Genomic DNA, 21,078 nt, shown 5'->3' with positions numbered 1-21,078 from the left:
TTATCTATGGAACAGAGACACGGGATACACACACAGCCGTCGCTCAGCTCAAGTTGAGGAGGAAGCAGATAAAGAGCCATTCGCTTAACAACCCTGAACTTGAGACACATGGCAACCCTGCTCCTGGATTTGCATTCTCAAGAGCACAAGCAAGATTTGTTATTCTACCTTAAAAATAAAACCACACTGCAACAGAAATGTACGTCCTTTATTAACAACTTTTCAAAATAAATCTGAAGAAAAAAAGTCTTTGGTGACACTATCTATAAAAACAACCTATCTTAGATGGTAAACCTATGATGTTATACAGGTTAATGAAGTAAACCAAATTATATGGCTTTTTAATTTCTCATTCTCTCTTTTTCTCTCACTCACACACTTGCTTTAGGTTTAATTGCACCATGTTGTCAATAGTCAAACAAAGAGGGAGAAACACTTTAAAAAAGATGTGGCAGCACTATGAAAACATTGGTAATGCATTAGAAAATTTTTCTCAAAAATGTACATTTTATACAAAATAAGATTGTATTTTTTGTTTGCTTTTTTGCTTTACATTTGCCCACCTAAGAAGTCCCATTTCAGGTTTCCATTCTCATCATCCAAACACTATACATATTTTCTCTCAAAATAAATATACAGGATTATGTACAAGGTCGCAAGGCCCATTGGATCATCACTAATCCACTATGAAATAGTCGTTAAAAACATCATGAAAGGGCGGGAGGGAGCATCCCAAAGCATCTGATGTGTCCCATAACCTCCCCTGATTTAAGTCCCCCCCTAATTTAACTCCAACTTAAAAAAACGTGTGTGAAGACGGTTAAAATAGTGGTATAAAGGCCAGCTTGACTTAGTTTTAAACAAGGGTGAGATATAGGGAAGTTTGGAAGATGCGGTTTTATTTCCAGCAGACACCAGCTAAGACCCTGCGTGGGGCAGGTCCCTTCTCGGAAGACCCCAGGCCCATCCCCGGGAAATGGGGCAGAAGCCCAGGGAATGGCTCCATCAGGCTGATGCCCCGAAGGGACATTTCCGTGACAGATGGCAGAGCCAGCCCTGAAAAAAAGGAGCAGAGCCCCAATCCAGCCCTTGCTCTAAGAGGATATTTAACTGGAAGAATTAATACAATTGTTGTCAATCAATACAGATTTATGACAAACGCTGAGTAGACGTTTGGTTTCGATATGGGGAGAGAGAGAAGACAACAACACTGCATTTCACACTGGGAATATAAAGATTTAAAAAAAAATCCAAGTCTACTTCTAGCTGTTTCTTTCATTGCTTCAGCGTCAAATGATTACTTCCATTCTCCAAATGACATCTTTTGGTAAATGAGCTATTTTAAAAGGCGCTCACTGGTGAAAGATTAATTTCTTTGTCAAAGTTGGCTCTAAAAAAGAAATTGCAATCTGAAATTGATCAAATCCACGATGTTTTCCGATGGGAAAGATCAAAGCGCTCGATAGCCATGCATTAGCACACCAGTGTGTTCACTATAAAATTGTTACAAAGCTTGAACATTCACATCTAGAAAAAGTTATGGTAATAATTAGAGGTTTTTCACGAAATAGAAAGAGGGCAAATAAAATCTTGTACAGGCCCAAGGGACTGCAAGGAGAGCCAGGCACTTTCTATCTTGGAAGTTTGCCCCTATTTTTGTGTCGTGTTCTTCTCATTATGAAACCGTCCTCCAGCAATAGATCTCATTCAAATTATAACTGGGAAGGGTTTCTTTTTCTTTTTTTTTTTTCCCTTTAATAAATTCAATTAAAAATTCATCAGTTCTCCCAAACTCCAATCCTTACTTTTACTCTGTTTTAATGGCATGGATCTATTCACATTCATCCATCCATCTCACCCCTGATTAAATTAAGGTCAGTAACCTTTACAAAAGGCCACATGCGTAACACTCAGTCAAGTCATCAGGCATTCAAGTACCTGTAAAGTAAAGGCTAACATAGCCTGCTGTTAAAGAAAAATAATAATAATAATAAAAAAAACCTACAAAAGGAGCAACAAGGAGTGAACCCTGTTTCAGCACCATCTGAATTACTGGGGGAGCGGGGGGGAGGAGAGAAAAAAAAAGCATAAAGAACCATTAACTCACACGTAGGACGTGATAAAAGGGTGATTTCATTCACTAAGGAAACAAGACAGCTCTGTCCAACACAGATGCACGCGGGAGGCTCGGAAGCATGCCTACTGTCCTTAGGAGCGCTGGCCGATAACGGCCACACGGAGCGTCACACACTGAGTCTCTGAGCTGGGTCTGTGTCCAGCTCTTCCCCTGGATCTGTGTCCAGCTCTTCCCCCGGGTCCCCAGGCCGTGGACACGGAGACCGACGGCCGTTCTCGCCACTGGCCGCAAGGCACATTCTTTCCTAGACAGACGGCTATGCCCGGGTAACACGCTGCAAAGAGAAACTCTCCTACCTATCCGCATCCCTTCTGGAGCTAAGCCTTTCATTGTTGCTTGTTTAATTAGCAATCTGTAAACAGAAAGGGCCTCAAATCACATTGAGAGGGAGCTTTAGCACAGTCTCTTTCAGCCACCCCAAAAAGTGACAATAACAGAATGTCAAACAGCTTAAAAGCTTGGCCTGACTTGCTGCACTCCAAAAATGGTTAGCTACTCCCTTTTTTACTAAAAACCCAACCCACATGCCCCAAAATGGCATTAACTAAAACCCAAGCAGAACTGTAATTCTTGTTTTTGTAGGGTCCCCTCTTTCCCTCTCCCTGGCCCCTCTTGCTGGCTACAGACCATTAACTGTTCCCAGAGCTGCAGATGCTCCTGTGGACACATCCACGTGCCCGCCTGCAAACGAGGACACAAGCAAAGTGTGAGCCCTGCCAACCTCATCCAGTGCTTCACACATTCTCCAAAAACCAAGCTTAAGGAGAAGGCCTTTTCCAGTCCCTGAAGAAGCTGCCTGATCTCCAAGAGGAAAAAGTGGCATGGGAGCCGCTGAGCCATTTGCCCTGGAAAATCAAACCACACTGGACTTCACCTTCCCCGACAGATCAGCAAGCACAGATCTGAGAGCACAGGGAAGTGAGGCTCAGGTTTTTATGGGATGTGGGGAGCTGAATTAGGATCAACAGGAGTGTAACTTGCTCCCCTTCCCTCCCTGGCCTTGCCTACCTACTCTTGCCTCTTTACACATGCTGATTTAACTCTCTAAAATGGCATTAAAAAAAATTCCAATAAATCACCGGACAGTTTTCCATGATTCTAGAGAGTTGAATGGACTCACAGAAGCATCTGGTGGCACCAACGTGACAGAAGGTGTGAGGCAAGACTGCGTGGCCAGGGCCTGGGAGAGCAACAGGAGCGGGGGGAAGTGGCACCTCTTCCTTTCTGCAGCATAAGTCACTAGCTGCAGCCTCGCACATACTTTGGCAGATTCCTTTCAAAATTTGGTTCAGATTTAACACAAAATGTCAGGAATCTGATGTTCCTGCCCTAACTTGCTGTGCTCTGTTCAAATATTGCAATACATACATACACAAAGCAAAGCATTCTTTCCAAGTCTTTACATGTCAGGTTGCATACAAACATTTAGCAATATGTACTTTGCGCTTGCAAAGCAACTTTCCATTGAGGGATTCTCATCTTACCAGCAAGAGAAATTATTTAGGCTTCACAGCGTTCCCTCTACAACCAGTTAACTATGACTTTTACAAATGAGGAAACCAAGGCATGCCTCAGTTATGGGAGTTGCTTAAAGCTGCATAATAAAGCAGTGCCTGAGCCTGAATGAAACTGTTAGTAATTCTGCTCCACCCTTCCTATCGCTCCAGCTACTCTTCTCCCCTGCTACCAGACCGCCTGTTTACACAGGAATGAGGTATAGAAAGGCTTGCTGGTCTTTTGGGTATCAGAACTCAACCCTCCCACTGTTACTTTAACAGAGCTCTTGGGGGTGGTGATCATTACAGAGCACCCCAAATGCACCTCATCAAAATGTGAGAGTTCAAAACGTTTTTAAAGTGCTTATTTTCTTAGCAAATTGGAATGGCATCTTCCTGACCCAAATCACTGCTTTTGTTTTCATCCTTCAACTGAAAGACACACATAAATAAGCAAAGCACTACAGAGAAATAAACAACTGGAATATTTCCGTTTGAAAATACTTCCATTTGAAATGATAAAACCATTGCGTGAGCAATGCCAGTACTTCGGGGGCGAGTTACCCTGCCCCAAGCACACTTGGGAGCACCCGCTGCTGCCAGTACCCAGTGTCTGACCACACACTTTACTTCAGGTGTCAGACCGCCAGGAGGGAATTTCTCCACCTATTTGTGCTTAAAAAAAAAGGAAAAAAAAAAAAAAGAAAAAAAAGAAAAAAAGAGAAGCCCACGCTTTTATTATATATAAACCAATTTGTTACAGGCCAAATTCTTGTGCTGCAAGCACTAACATGCTTTCTTTTCTTCGCCAACACCACTTTTGCCCTCAGAACAAAGCTATTTCTGGAAATCGAGCTGCCACGGCCATGTGGCACCAGTGTCCCCAGGCAGCAGGGACTCACACAGGCTGTGTGTCCCACATAGCCGCCATGCTGGCCGTGCCGACTGCCCCGGCAGGGCTCACCTGCGGGCAGGGCCATTCAGGATGCGCCTCTCCTACCAGAATGCACAACCGGCACCATGCCTCTGCTGCCCACGAAGCCCTCCCTGTGTTCCACATCACTGCTTTGCTCCTCAGAGTAATGTTCCTCTTCCCCTTCAAGGCAAGGCCGATTGCCTTTAAAAACAGGGTCCCCAACCAGAAGGATCTATACTCTCCTCTCCCTCATTGGGGGTTCTCCAGTTTTCCATCCGTCCAAAGGAGTTTTGTCATAGTGGCTGCTACCGGCTTGGGGAAAACAGGAAAAAAAATTAAAAAGTCAGCAGTAAATGAGAAATGTCAATACTTGGGTTCTGTCCTGCCTGTGCTCAGTTTGTTTCTGAACCTGCCGCATTTTCTCCCCATGAGATTCAAGCGTTTAACTTTGCAAGGGAAAATGAATGAAAATTGCAATGACAATCAAATGCATGAAAGAAAGAAACGGCAGCTTTGAAATATTCACAACCAACACAATTTTGATTAAAGAAAGAACTCTGTTTTTAATAGGTTTTTTTTTGATCATTAAAAAAGTTTAAACCTGCATAGCAATCATTTCAAAAATAATTATTTAATGTTCCATAATGAAACTGTACACGACCTAGTCTTGAGCGACAGAAGCCTGCCGGGTGGTTTGACGCAGTCCGGAGCAGCACGCCCCCGGTGCCAGGATGCCGCTCCCCGGGGTCGGGCGCTTGCTGTCGGCGGCACAGTCTGGCTCCACACGCTGGCGGCCGCGCGGGCAGGGGGCAGCTCAGCCCCCACAGCAGCGCTCCTCAGAGTCGTTCAATGTCTCGGTACTTCTTCCTCAGGATGGAGACCTGGTCTTTAAAGAGGACAGGGTCGAGCCTCATCTGAGAGTGGATCAGCGGCATATAGCCAAACCAGCTGGCAAAAGTGTTCATGCAGCTCTGCCGCTGGGCGAAGTGGTCGGGGTCGGCCCAGCGCGAGGCCCGGGATGTCTGTGTGGAGAGGAGAGCAGAAATCAGGCATCGGCCATGACACAACAAAATGGCGGGAAAGGGCGGGCGCTGCGGCCAGGTGACGCCGTGCTGCAGAGCAGCATCGGGGCTTGAGAGCACCTGGCTCTGTGGTGGCTGACATCTGCTCAGTGAGGGTTTCACACCAGGGAAAGGACACCCTGCCCGCAGCGGAAGCTGGCGATGGTGAGCCGGCCACCCCGGCTTCCCAAACAGCGCTGAGGGCTCCACACCCGAGCTTGACCATGAGCCAGCCTGACCCGAGGCATGACACCCACAGGCAGGCCTCCCCAAGCCTGCCAGCACGCTACTTCACACTTTCTTCTTCCCTCTCACTCTTTTTTTTTTTTTTGAAACCCTCAAGCTCTTTCAGAGATAGAACAAGTCCTTAAAAACCACCAGGAAAGAGGAGAAGGCCACTGCTTTCCACTGCACGTGCACATCCTACAGCTAGCTGCTGCCCATGGCCTTCAGCCGTACAAGGAAAATGCATTGCAATTATTATGGTTTCTCAGGTCAAAACCACACCTTTGCAGTCCAGATCTGCAGAAATTTATACACGGATAATTTCAACCAGCTTGTAACTGAGCTCAGCAGAAGTCCTTACGTGCTTGTCATTACTCATGTGGGTAGAAATCCTGCAGAGAAAAGCAGGGTGCTTCCAGGAATCCCACCGGCTGAGGCCAGTGCATAAGACAGTATCATCTCATGGATGGAGAAAATTAACTGAAGTTCCACATTACACCATGTTAAAACTCTGATCCGAGGAAAAGACCATGGTCTTTGCATGCATACATGCAAAGTACTGTGGCCTGATTTTCCAGAGTTCAGGGCAGCTGTAATTCCTATGAAAGTCCATGAAACTTAGCACCTCTGGAAAAATAACAACCTAACAGTTCTGAAGCAGTTATTATTCTCTATCTGTACCTAAACTACATGTAAACATAATAAAACTATTATTTAAGATAAACTATGAATGCTGAGAACCTAAGTTTTGGTTTATGCCACTTCTCACGCATCTTACATTTCCCCCATACTTTAAAATCAAATATAAATTCAGAAACTCAAAGTGTGTTAATTAAAATGCAAAGAAACTGATAAAGTCAGGGACTTGCCAAATGAATGGGGTATCAGACTTGATCTTTGCCCAAGGCCTGTCCAGTTTAGCTCAACTGGTAGGTTATAATGTGCATTGATTACAGACTCTTGATTATACCAAGCCACTAAAGAGCAAGCAAAAGCTTGTTGCTAGAGGATTATAGCAGACATTCTGGCCATTAACAGTGAATTTCCATATGACTATTAATCTCTGTCACAACGTTGAGGTTATGTTAATTTTTTATTTGTCTTTCAAGGAATTATGAACATGGTCCATTACATTTCCCAAAGCTGCAGGAACAACTTGTCTTTAGGAGAGAGTTATAGTTCATGGCTAACTCAAGTCACCCGCGCTATAAAAAGAAAAATGAATGTTCTGACTTTGCCAAACAGCCAGAGCATGGCCCTGTGGAGAGGTGAAGCTCAAATTGAAAGCAATAGGTACTTTCTGGATGGCACCTTCTTCTTCACAGAAGGTCTCCTGGATAACTCAGATGAGTTAGAATTGCTGAATGCTGCCTATATCTCAGGTGAAAGTGCAGTGGCATACAGATAAGGGAGTCTACAACTGGCATGGCCACTCACCAGTCAAAGATCCAAGTAATGCTAATAGGAGAAAATGTGAGGGGAAAATATAGGGCCCCTTCTTTCTCCTGGCCCCTAGTAATCATGGTGCTGTTTGTAGTGAGGATCAATACTTGCTATTCCTCCCATCGCTTGCTCGCATAGCGCAAGAGGAAAAATGCCTCCAGGTAACCATGTATCCTGTTACTAGAGGGTATATCCATTTTTGCGGTGACAGAGTGCTTACCCAGTAGCTGGAAGAGGATCTAAAGCAAGCATTGCATGACTGCTAGTGAGTGATGGTGCCACTGTGAGACAAAATGTTCCTTGTGGGAAAAAATGCTTGAATATCACAAATTACCTCTGTTGTGACAGTCCAATGTCAGTGCTTGAATCACACTATATACTTTAAAATAGCACAGGGATGGCCTGGTACATTATATTCATTAATAATAATTAAAAATAGAAATCCTTTCTAGAATTTACTCCTGCTTCTAGCATTCCATGACTAGGTCTTAGGTCTAGAATATTTAATTAGAAAACTGGAGTTTAACTGAAATTTGGTCACCACAATCATCAGTTCCATGAGTTTGGAATCACTGTGAATAATACTGTGTGAGAAAACTACGAAGAGAAGCTGTCATCCATGTTTGCCATTTCTCCTTTTCTTTCATTATAATAAGCATATTTAAAGTCCATTTACAGTTCTGCTAAACTAAAAACTGCAAAAAACCTGACAGAATTGTATCACTCTGTAAGCCTAATGTAGAAGTCAAACCGTTATATTAGCAATACATCCCAAGTGCTAAAACATACTGCGGATACATACCTGTCCCATCATGGTCTCCTTATACTGTTTTTTCTGTGTTACTTTGATTGGAGGCAATTTTGTCACAGCTGACACCAAAAAATTCATTAGAATGTCCTCACAATTGGCCAGTTGGTCCACCATATTCTTTAGGCTGGCAGGCAGGTAATGAGTGTACAGGTAGTGATAATATCTGGAAACCAACAGCAGCGTTATTAATACAAGTCACTGGGCTTTCAGGGATTACAAACTCCAGGAAATTTCTCTCTCAGTTGAGACACAAGATTCATACTCAACTCTGGATAAACCACTTCCTTTCTTCTGTCTCATCCTCCAACAAGAAGGGAGAACAAATCAATATCTCATCGAGACAGTACATAGTGCTAATGGGGAAACAAAACATGCGTCTTTTTGTAACTGGGTTGAAAGAAATAATGCAGACCAAAGTATCGAGATAATGGAGGAGTAGGAAAGAGAGCACCACATTGCTATAATGCCATAGACAACATTGATGAATTCATCCGCCACCTCTTCTTTAAAAACTGTTCAGTTGGAGAGAACTCTATTAAACCTGCCTACTCCTGTCCTTATTGTTGAAATTACTCTCCTTTGGGCCTGTATCATCCCCTCTAGCCTGTCTTCTCCTTTGGATTAGATACTCCAGAATTTGCTGACTTTCTCCTAAAATCTAGAGAGGTCTTTCGTCTGCGGACGTCCTAACAACGGAGGTTTTCTCCAACATGTTGATCTGTGAAGTGTCCACTGTTCTACGTTTCTAGAGTACCCAGAAGACTTTGAGTGCGCAGCTGTCAGCCAACACACCCCCAGAGCTGCTCTGGAAGTAACCTCTTTTCTGCTGTGCTACAGGCCATTCAGCCGAGCAGCTTAATGAATTCGGGAACTCTTTGAAGTGTGTAATTCCTGATGTTAAAAAGAGCAGTCGGACTGCCTCAAAATACAAGTGACTTCAAAGAGACCCAACAAGCACAATAATGATTACCAGATCCCCAGAGCTAAACCAAGAACTTAAATTATTACCCCATAAAAAGTAAATCCATTTATTATCTTTCCATTTTTCCCCTCCTCAGAAGAATGTTCTTCACCACCCCCACCCCCCACCTCTCCACCCCCCTTTACTATTTTGTTTCATACAGAAGGAGGACAGCAGATGCTCTGGGTTCTTACTTGTGGTAAATAGCAGCTCCTGTCAATACCATGGAATAGTCATTAGTCCATTTGGAGGTATACCCCCACCTCTCCTTAGTGTTGTCCCAGAAGTGACTGCGAGCGGGGTACCCTACAATCCTCTCCGGAAAACTCTGCCAAACTGTAAAGGCAAAATCCACCTGCGGACAAAGGCACAGGCCAAATGAATACCAAAATCGTTTTGACAAATGTCAACAAAACAAAATATTACCTTGCCACTAATTCGTAATTCAAAATCTTGGAACTGTTGCAAAACATTAATTCTATGTATTCATCAGTAAATTAAACTGACTGCTTGACATTTTGCCCTATAATTATGCACATTTTAATGGTTCCTATTAAAGGGAGTCTAGAGCATCACAGCATTACATTAACATTTTCAAGCTTGCCCTTTACATATCAAACCTTTACAAGTTACAGAAAGAATGGGTGTAGGTGCACGTATTTATACTTAGATGCAATATAGAGTGGTAACAGCTCTGTGGTAAACTGAACCTTTTGCACATCTTTGTGCATCTCACCTACCATTTCAGTATTGTCAACACAAAGCTTGGAAAATCAGGAGTCAAACACCTTAAATTATAAGGGTGGCTCAGGGAGATTAAAACAGGCAATCAATGCAGAGTCCTTTTATATTTTCCACCCATTTCGAGCCTTTGAGGACCATGCAGGTAACACTTTTAAGACTGCCTATATGACCAAGAGGGTTGAACATATAGCTTAATAAAGAGGAAGATAAGATTTCCATGTTGTTAAATGGCTTTAGAAGCCTGTACTTTTAAGAAAATGCTTGATACTGGATGAGCCACAAGAAGATGTCAAATGCTGCCAATAGTGGCGTTTTTATTTTATTGTCTTGCTGTAACTATTTGAATAACTCAAATCTCTGAGAAGTGAAAAGGTGACAGGACTTTGCTACCCCAGGATCCCACCAAACAAATCCTGGTGACACTAGGAAAGGGATGATTGGGGTAGCAGAAGGCTCGTCAGCACTAGATTTGAAAGGAGCTTTGTAAAAACACATATGGAAAAAAAATTAATACTATGAAGTTGGTTGGCAGTCCCTTCACTTCAACTTAGGTTTTGGAGCTCAAGCTAGACCAAAATTTTAAAAAGACTTAAAGACAAATCTAATAGTCCCAGTCAAACCCAAGAAAATAAGGGCTTTGTTTCTGCACTGCACACCAAGTTCCCTCCAGTACCTGAGGGACCTAAAACTTTGCTCAAAAATGCTTGAAAAACCTTCCAAGAACCCAGCCAAAGTCAAGGGTGTAGAAGTTAGATAAAGAATAGCTGCTCTGAGAACAGTCACATTTTATGTGATTACTGTCAGACTTCTCTCATTTACGAGTTTTTGTGAAACAGAAGAGTCACACATGTACTGGAACACAAAGCTAGGGACTGCTTATTTTCTTTCAAGTTGTTTCAAGGAATCTGAGGCCAACTAGAAAGACAATGTGCACAAACCAGTTACCGTTGTGATAGTTCTGATCTCATCCAAATCAATACCACATGAAAGAACTAAAGGGTTTTGTTTTTTTTTTCCCTGTAAAGGCCTTTCCCATAAAACGTGACATCTGTTTTCTTTAGAGAAGTCTGAGAATCTCAAACTTAAATAAATAATAAAGCAACTGCACTCAGTGCCCTCACTTCTGCTTTCAAGTATCTGTCCTTGTACCAGGGAGACGCACCAAAGCAACCACCCCAAGAGAAAACTCCTTTTATTAAAAAACCCCAGTCCTCATCCTGTATAATTTCCAATAGCACTACCACTCAGCTGATCAGCAGGAAAAGCCAGCCAGGCTGCCAGTCTCTTAAACGTCTGTATCACTTCTGATCTGTGCCGATTTCTAATTACTTCCCATGCAAATATCCCTCTGCGCATGTGACACAGCTCCTCTCACAAGAGCAATTATGTGCCGTTTTGCTGTGAACGGAAAACCTTTACTGCGCCAGAGCTGGGCAGAGTGGAGGTTGCGCCTGGTGACTGCTCCTCCCAACAGGAATGTGATCATATTTGACCGTGTTTCTAAATAGCCTTTTCTGGGCCCTGAAGCTTTGCCACAACGACCACCCAAGAACAGCTAGCTTCAAGGGAAGTTTCACTTCACACGTTTCATGTCAGTGTTTCAACATGCTTTTTCTTTGCATAAGCTGTATGATGGGGGAAGTAAAGCAAGAGAAAGGCCCCAGTTCTTCACAGAGAGCCACCAAAGAGAGCCACTGACCCTGGCACCCCGGCAGAGACATGTCGAAGCTGCAAGGTGGGTGCTAGCAAGAGCTGGCCAGCTGGTTCTCTCTGCAGCACAGGGGCCATGGGGCTTGTAGAGCCAATACCCACCGTGCAAAAATGCAGTATCGGCTGCAAGCTGCTCACAGGAGGGAAGAAGCCACAAAGAAATGTGTATGTTGTCTCACACAACAACAAATATTTGCATTTCAGAAAGTTTAGGGTAAAACACAGCCAAGCCAAATGAGAAACACTATTTATTTCATATGTGTTCCAGAAGTCTGAATGACTCCAAAGTTTGGATGATGACTAAATACCAGTCAAACCAAAACAAAGCTCCAAATCCTCATGGAATCCACAGGCTGGATTGCTGTAAATACCACCTCAGTGCAATGTCCTCCCTGAGAGGTCTTACCATGGCCCCCAGGGCAGCTGAGACAGGACCCTTCATCCTGAGCAACAACCTGCTTAGGAACTCCAGCCCTGGGATAAATGCCTTTTACTGGTTTTGGGGATTTTGGCTGTGTGGGGCTTTGCACACAAGTGCTTTATCAGCAGCTGTATTCTTCCTCATCTAGCAGAAGCTACCAAGGTGTAATCTTGGTATCAAACAGGTTCAATGCCAACTGCTGCTTCCATCTGTGCAGCAAAAGAGGGCTACCGCAGCTCCTTCTGGAGCAGCCTAACCACAGCACAACAAAGCCGTACTGGGGAGAAGAGTGGTTGCAATCTCATCCATTTAGAACAAATTCAGTGACATCTTAGGGTCTACAGCAGTGACTGGTGACTAATGTTAGGCATTTCTTCACTGTAGCATCAGTGAAAGATCCCCATCACTGACAAAAAAGCATTTTTATAAAGGTGAAGTAGGGAGAAAGGAATGGTCATGAACATGGGGGAAAAAAAAGGGAAAACAAAAGAAAATCGAGGTTTTCAAGCTATTCCCTGGCCATCATTAATAATGTATTTCCCAAATATTGCACTTTATATAAACTGTCATCAGCTTCCCCTGTGGTTCTCAGGAAGAGGTTCCAGAAATCAATACTCATCCCAGTTGTAAAAATTGGTTTTCTACAGTATTTTTCTTTTCTTAGTGCTATCTTGCTCTTGGCACAAACACTCCAACACCTAAACTAGCAAAGATCTCCAATTTTATGGGGCGACACAATGATGAGAGAGCGTTCCTCGGTGAAATCCTGCATTAGTGTGGCAACGCTGTCTTTTGGAGCGACAGCAGTCCCCTGCTGCTGACACCCCTTCCTTCCCCACCTACACCCTACTGATAACGTGGGGGGGAAAAAGCTACCCCAATCAGAAAAGTGAGAACAGAGTATTAAGGCTGACTGCTCTTGGCTGCCTACACCCGCCTGCAGCTATGTTACTAAAATAATAAAGAACGGAAGAACCATATGCTAATGATGAGCCAATTAACCAGGGCGAAAAGCTCCTCTGATGGCAGACAGTGGCAGGGTTGCTGAAACAAGTGCAACGTGCTAAATCTGAGGAGCATAGCAGGAAGTCTTATAACATTTGCTCACTGGCAAAGCCAAGAGAAGAGCCTATCTGCTGTGCTCAGGCTGAGCCGAGGAGCCAAGCAGACTCCCAAAATGACAAAGACCCTTACCTCAGTGGTCGAAAGCACGGTGTCCTCATCCAGGCTTAGCACTGCATCTGTCACTATGTTGTCGTAGGGTAGGAAGCGACTGCTCATAACCTGTGGGTATCCAAGGCAGGAAGGGGAGGAAAAAAATCTCTTGAAGGATTCATTTCTAATGGAAAAACTCTATTTTATTCCTCACTCTTATTTCCTCTTGTCTGAGGCACACAGCATACCTCTGCCTGATGGGAAGGACCCTTCAGCTCACGAGTGAAAGACTGTCATTTTTGTCATCCCAGCAGTGAGCCCACACCTTCTACCTGAGGAGTAATTTCTGAACAGACCTTCCTCCCTCTTTGGAGCAGGCTGCTTTCTTTTTGTGACAAACTGCAATGGTCTGTACTGAGAATCAGATGTACCTACAGCTTCTTCAGGGAGGATGTTTTCCCTGGTAGCTAGGACTTTCCCTCTGCTCTCCTACAGGGTGTGAGGATCAAAGATAATGAACGCTGAGAAGGACTTTGCAGCATTCATAAGGTTATGCAACTGGGAAGCCAAGCAGTCCAGACTGTGTGTGAAGGACGTTACGCTATCAGGATGGTTCCCCTGTCAAGTGATACAGCTCCATCTCTGTGCATTGCTGCTGTATCCACAGGGAGCTGCTGCCGAATGGTGCAACGTTCTCCATCAGAAAAGGAGAATATGCTAAAGAACATGTGTATCAGTTGAGCTTCACCTGCATCAAGAATTATATTGGTATTGTAGCATTTTATAAAGCCACATTCTTAAGTGACATAACTATATATATAAAATCCATACACAGAATAAGCTTTTAAAAACTACGGCAGGACAGTTCTCAAAGTGATAGGAAATAGATGGGAAAGCGGGATCAAAAAGATAACAGCAAGAAATGAGAATCCATATGGTTTCTTTAGCAGACTAATTAGCACCTTTTGAGAACTGATGAATAGTAACAAGGACACAACACTATTTGTTTCCCTCATTTGCCAGGAAAAATAGCCTGGCTAGTTAATAGACTTCTTTCCCAATTTATTATGCCAAGAAAACACTACAGAAATGAGGCCCAGCAAGAGGAAATCACTGTATGGAAACAGGGACATGGAGAAGTTGTACACATCCCTCATAATGGACATGGTCAGTTCTGTGCCCCTTGCAACCTGTTTGGAAGGAAGACTTTGGAATCTATGCCCCGATTCAGAGAAGGATCTGCCTCCATCATCAGGAGCTTTTCGGTGTCTATCTGGAGAGCATCCCCACATCACTACGATGGGCTTGGGCCGGGGAGGCAGTGGTTGTGAGGAAGAGGTGATCTGGCAGGGGGTTGATGGTTTTGCTTTGCTTATGCTAAGGCAAAGCAGAGGAAGCGGTCGGCAGGAGACCTACGTTCTCACCTCAGCTCTTTGACAGACCGCGTAAAAATGTCAAATAGTACAACAGTTGGGACTACCCATGTATTTGTTTTTGTAGCTAAAGCTCCCTTTTGTAAAATGGGTGTGATAATATATCTTGATTTCATGGGGAAGAGTGAAGGTCAGGAAAAGGCAGACCTCTGTGATCACCTGCACAGAGCAACTGTGCCTGCCAGTACACTTCAGTTTAGTCTGAAGAGGAAAAGCAGTTCCTTTGTGCAACCTTTGAATCGCACTGCTCTGGCTCTGCAAGCTTTGTCCAAACAAACAGCTTTTCCATGCAAGAAGCCATTTGGCACACATTGGGATATTAAAGGAAAGAGACTGTCCACTATAAACACACCTTTGTGTAGTCAGGAGACTCATTTGTAATCTAAACAGTGCCTGGGGCCAATTTCTACAAACACTGTAGAACTGGTCAGAGATTTTCCCCTCTATGTCACCTCTGTTTTCCAAAAAGAAAGAAAAAAAGCCCACAAAGTTCAAAAGGCTCAGAAATCACTACAGCCTTTCTCGGCCCTGCAGCAACTCTCCTGATACTGTTTACATGGCTAGCTAAGGCACGAGCCGTTAGCTGCCAACCTCCCAGGGCTCTTGCTTTCCCCTTGCTAAGGTGACTGGGGGAAAAGACCAAAGACAGGACTATAAATCCAAAACAGGATCGTACAGCTGAAGCAACTAAAAGTTTCCTTTGCAAACAGAGCAAGAAGCACTGCTTCTCTCAGGCCTGCATTTGGAAAGGAATCATCCACTTCAGTGTGGATGTTTGAAAAAGCCTCTTTTCTCATCTGGGTGGTGTCTGTTTTGACTTTGTGGAAGCGCAAAGGAACAAGGGTGTTGCACGGCAAGAGATGACATGGTGGTTTTGTTCCCATGCAAGTGTCCCTTGTCTCTTCCTTTTTTATGATGGTGGGACCCCATCACTGGCATCAGTTTCCTACAAGGCCATGACAGAAGGCACTTTTTCAGGGCGCATTTACACCATTCATACTTATTTCTTCCTCTGCTTTTGAGTCCACAGCTGACCCCCAAGTCTTGCACCTGACTGCTCAGACTCAATGAATCCAGCTGCATCACTACTTTCATGCACCTGCAGAGAGACAGAAATCTCCAAAGATGGGGTCAGCACTACTCACTCTCGGGGCCACATTTCAAAACCGGGTCCCACCTGTGAATCTGAGTTTCATGACATTAATTGCCACGTTGATGATTTCTGAGAGCACAGGCCTCATGCATGAAACATGAATCTGTGACCAAGCTGGTACAAAAAGCCAAGGAATAGAAAGGAGCTGTCACGCCGTTGGGAACTACAAAGCTTTCACCAAAGCAGCTGGAAAAATAAATTCTGGTACCACTGGAGAATATATGCAATCTTTTACCATGCCTCTCTCCACCTACCTTGCTCTCTCCTTCAATGACTATGACAGGCACAGAAGTGGCAGGCCAGCGGTGTTTGGCTGGGAGGGGTTTATCACAATTCCATAAAACAATAATCTGAAAGAGAATATTGGACTATGATCAGAGACCTTTGTAGCACTGGAGTCCAAACCCTAAGGACTCAGATCTCCAGACAGAAATGTTAAATTCAAGTTAGGAATTTCAAAATCAACAACAATACAAATCTGTATAAAAATAACACTTCCTGCAGTAATTTCACCCATCTTGACTATTTATGACATACGTCCTCTCAGGCAAACATAGGCTGGACAGGAACTCGGGAAGTCTCTACCTCGACCAGGTCATAGGGATGTCACTGATTTACTCTGGCTCTAAACCACTTGTGACACTCCACTGCGAGAGGGTGCTCCTACTGAACTCCCCAGGGTTTCTTTTAGAGAAGCCAAAATCCTGGCACTGCTGAGACTAAGAGCCACAGCAGGAGGAAGGAAGATCATGTAGGGGCTCTTGAGGCATAGACATCCTTTTGCAGTTTGCAGCACTCACAATCCTGATCTTTAAAGTGCAGTAATTATTTTGCCTGCCTCATGAAACAAAGGGGTTTAATTACTGTCTCTATTCCACTCCCACTATACTCAGAATTCTTGTTTCCCATGCATGCAGGTCACAGACAGTAGAAATCTCAGAAAAAAGAAACACCAGAATTGAAACAGGGGTTTGAAACAGGACTGAGAAGATCTGAAGTCAGCAGGCCCTTTGCTCCTGGGATAGTAGTTTTGTCTCCATTGTGACTGACAGTCAAAGAGCACTGCTTACCTGTGCACAGTACTGGGACTTGGCTACAGCAACCAGGAGTTTCAGCACAGGCTGAGACTGGGAAACCAGGGGAGTTACTGCATGGATAACGGCAGTGAATGTGGAAAGAGGCTTCAGACCTGAAGTGAAGAGATATGTGTTCAGTAAAAACAAAATTGCCCCAATTAGTACAGATTAAAGGACCCTGGAGATGGAAAAATAATCTGCACTTAATGCAAACCTTGCCACATTTTTTTAGGCCATCTCCTTTCGTCTCGGATACTAGGATACCAGATGCTTCAGAGGAGATCACACTTCCCTTTAACTCCCGCACCCTCTGAAATCCCTGACTCCAACACAATTACTGCCTTCTCTTACTCACTATTTCCACAGATGTCCTGCAATCTCTTTCTTTCATCCATTTTGTCCCAGAGATAATATTGACATCTAGTTTGTTCAACCAAATGTCTTTCTTGACACGGGCTCTGTTTTGCTGCCTGGCTCTGGATGCTTGATGTTTTATACAGATTATCTCCACAACTTCCAGAAGCTTGTTCAGTTTCCTCAGTTCCATTACAGCCTGTCAGATTTTTGGTCTTTCTGGGTCGACCCCCATCCACATGCATCTTCAATTACCTCCTGAGCTGATAATTCTGCTTGCGTCCTTGCCTTCCATTCTGATATTTTTGTCTCGCTATGATTTCCTTTTCTGCCTGAAATAACAGATCTTACTGGCATCTACCCTTTGTTACTGCTCTCAATCTCATCTAAATTCATCTGTGTGGGGTCATAGTCATTTTTCATCAAAATTCCCACAGAAACCTTCTTCTCCCTTTTTAACACAGTAACTGTGAAGTTTTAGCAGGTGAGCAGTACAGATCCACACAAGTGGGATGGCACAGGCTGAGCCAAAAGTAGCAGCAGTCTGGTATGCAGGATCACTTCAGCCTACAGGCACATTCCCCTGCAGAACTCAGCGTTTAAGGTCCACTTGAGGAAAAAGCCAGGAACATAAGCCCTATTCATTCCTTCTAGTGGGATCCATATGAAGACACATAGTATGGAGAATAAATCCATACCAACTATACACTCCAATAACAAGTGTCATGGGTAAATTACCACTTTTCCAATTTGCCAAGCACAAATAAACAAAGAAAGCAAAAAGCTATTCCTCTTATGTCCCCTTGGGCTGTGAATGGGTCAGCAACTCAGGCATTAATTACTGGAAACTGAAAAGTATGAAGGGACATAGATTTTTTTTAAACAATCTTTGCAAGCGAGAGGCACATGATGCATGTTGATGAGTCAGAGACATTCCAGTCTATGGTGGGCAGGGAAGATCGAGACAGGATAAACGAAAGGCATCATTAATTAGAAATGAATGGTAAGTCACTTGGCACATGCTACTCGAACATCAAATTCCAAATTTCCACTAGAAATTCCAAATACCACTAGATTATAGCAAGGATTCACTCACCGAGATTAGCATAGTAGTAAGGAAAATCTCCCAGATATGAGGAATACTGTGGCAGTACAAATAACCCTCCTGGATGTTTGTTCCATATTAAGCTGTTACGTGATATGTGCTTAAATATTCTGTCCTGAATAATCTGGAAAACAAGAGAGGTGATGATTTTTAAATAGACTGTAATAGTCACTGGTAGAAGCTTCAGGGACTCCAGCTGACTGGAATCATCACCCATTTTGCAAAAAGCTGAGGCACACAAATTACTAGACATTCGTGCTTAATCTCTCTTAAAATGACAGAGAATCTGCACACTTTGAGACCACTTCAGCAGCTCAGGCTTTGTGCAATACGTTTCAGAGCACCTCATTAGTCTCTCTGGACATGGGGACTTTGCAATTCATTGCATTTTGTATTTCAAGTCAAATATCTTTGTCTATTAGAGTACCTTAGCGGTTGTAAGCCCGATATTAGTTCATTGTCGGCTTTACTATCCAGAACTCACAGAAGATAATTATTTGAGGATGGCATTACAAAGCTAGGTATTATTTTGAGATAATGAAGGCATTCAAAACCACAAAGACTTTCAGCAAATCAGGCTGCCCTAATTATTCATTTTTGCTTAATTATAAAGTGATATTAGCATTCAGATACATCACTGATTCCGTCTCAGTTCTATAACAGTTCCTTGCTGAAGGAAACAGATTTTTTGGCAACTACGGTCTGCCTCTGTAGAGGGCCACAAACATAGATTCCTAGGTTTTTTAAGATCAGAACAGACTGCTAGGTCATCTATTTTATCATCTAGAATACCACGAGCCGCAAAAAAAGATACAAGGCTGTGCAATTAATATATATTTATAAAGCTAATTAGTTACTTCATATCAGATGCCTGTACACAAGAACCATAGTGGTTCTTACACCGATGGGAGCATTTTCAAACTTGCTGCAAAGGCATAACAAGATTCAGCGGTGGGAAGCTGTAACAGGACAAATTCAGCCTCCAAATAAGATGCAACTTTCTAAGTGCAATCAGCTGTTGGGCCAAACGTTCTTCCAGATTTGCCTTCCCCCCAGAGCATCAGAGGTCAGCAGGTCTGGAGATGGGACATTGCAAAGGGCCAGAGGTGGTGAAGAAAGAGTTTTCCCCTACGTCAGCTAAGCAGGATCACCTTGCCTTTTTCTGCAGCTCATCTTCTGTGATGTTCTACAGAGATTTCATGTAACTGGCAAGTTTATGCATTGCACAGGGCTCAAGTGCCAATAACGTGTTGGTTCTCCTAACCTAACGTCTCTAGCCTTACCATTGGCATGTCTGAGTGAAATGTTTCAGTTCTGAAGTTGGACTGAATCTTATCCCTCATTCATTCTAGCTTTAAAATCTATGGAACTAAAGAAGGAATATACCCACAGCATAGGAAAACCAAAGGCAAGCAAAGACCCAACACAAGCCGAACAAAAGCAGCTGCTGGAGTCTAAACAAGCTAAAATCTCTGTAAGCAGCTGAGTACAGGGACATTTGGGCAATAAAGAACATGAGTAAGTGTTGCCACAAGCAGTGGTTTTCCTGGAATTTTTGATTGCCATGACAAAAAACCATTAAAACTCCAGTCACACTGTGCTAGGCAATCCACTGCTGGTGGTGATACATGTACTATTAAACTGGGGCAAATGTTAGGTGCTTGCATGCTTGTCTTACTTTTGCCTACAGCCAATTACCATAGCTAATATGCAGTAATTCACTCACATGCCTGTTAATTTAACTTTTTTGGGGGGGCTTGGAATAACAGACTTAGGACTGTATTTCCATCACTGACAAGAGCGTATCTGAATATTTCTGTTTGGAAAGTTAGGTGTATCAGTTGTCAGATACCCTGCATGGTAGTGGGGAGAGGAAAAAGACGACTGCTGTGTCTCCATCTGCAAGTTATGCCACTAAACAAAGACAGAACCTCGAAAGTACATATTGCAAAGTGTTTACCACAAAGCCTAAATATTACAGCTCCTTCCTCCTGCTTTCTCAGAACTGGGGTGTAATCAGATAAGAAGTCGTCTGTGAATTTACATGGTCAGGAGATTTTCACAGACGGTGGAGTTTTCCATCGCGCTGGTAGCCAACAAGGCTGCAGGGGAAACACGTGGCTCGCATTCAACGCTGCTTCAGCGCACCCGGAGCGAGTGCAGCTCGAAGACAGAGCAGGCCCCTGGTGCCATGCAGTGCACGCAAACTTTGGTGCATGTCAGGCACACAAATCTCACCAGTGTGGTTCCGCACCAGGCTGAGGAGCTGTCCTCGGTGATTTATCACAGTTAACAAATGGAAGATTAATTTATCACACTCCTGGTCTACATAAGAAACCTAGCCGTCTGTCATGATAGAGGAGAGAAAAGACAACTTGGCAGAAAGAGAACAGAAAAGTATAAAAAAAGATAACATGGAGGGCCAATCAATTAAAATGCAGAATGTATAGCATTGCACACATTGCAGAGACAGACAGCAGCTCCACGGTCTCTCCAATGATGAAGCATGACAGGAAGTTTAATCAGAGGAGGAAGAGGTTAGGATCTCTGGTGAGATCTCCCTTCTCTTTTTGGAATTCATTAATAGGCCAATATTTTTTTGTCTCCCTCATCCTCACACTTCAAAAACTTCACATATTGCCTTAATCACTGCTGCTTCTCAACATGCCCCAGCCAAGCATCAAATAGTTCTTGTCTGTACTTTGTGCTATCCCTCTCCCCTCCTCTTCCTGAGCAGAGGACTGAGCACGCCACACGAGGATTTAGGGATGTTTTGGGTTTGTTTTCAGAGAAGACCAAGCTGAAAAAGCACAGATACACTGGAGTGTGTGTCTGGATGGTGTTGCAGCTGTCCAGCCAGGGGCAGACCCTCATGAA

The 21,078-nt window shown here is 43.6% G+C and overlaps 1 protein-coding gene across 1 annotated transcript in view; it reads right to left on the bottom strand.

The window, feature by feature from the left end:
- Positions 1-203: 203 nt before the first annotated feature.
- EXT1 (exostosin glycosyltransferase 1) overlaps positions 204-21,078 on the bottom strand; it is a 187,235-nt gene continuing 166,360 nt past the window's right edge. Inside the window, exons 5-11 of the mRNA XM_054814313.1 lie at positions 18,193-18,325; positions 16,737-16,855; positions 15,921-16,016; positions 13,120-13,209; positions 9,245-9,405; positions 8,081-8,252; positions 204-5,571 (exon numbers count right to left, since the gene is read on the bottom strand). Coding sequence (XP_054670288.1) covers positions 5,386-5,571; positions 8,081-8,252; positions 9,245-9,405; positions 13,120-13,209; positions 15,921-16,016; positions 16,737-16,855; positions 18,193-18,325 — 957 coding nt within the window. The 3' untranslated portion in view covers positions 204-5,385. The remainder of the gene's footprint in view (positions 5,572-8,080; positions 8,253-9,244; positions 9,406-13,119; positions 13,210-15,920; positions 16,017-16,736; positions 16,856-18,192; positions 18,326-21,078) is intronic.

This window comes from Grus americana, chromosome 2 (genome assembly GCF_028858705.1).
Source record: "Grus americana isolate bGruAme1 chromosome 2, bGruAme1.mat, whole genome shotgun sequence".
Taxonomy (NCBI): Eukaryota; Metazoa; Chordata; class Aves; order Gruiformes; family Gruidae; genus Grus; species Grus americana.
Note: the sequence above shows the minus strand (reverse complement) of the source record. Positions and strands in the feature narration are given on the sequence as shown.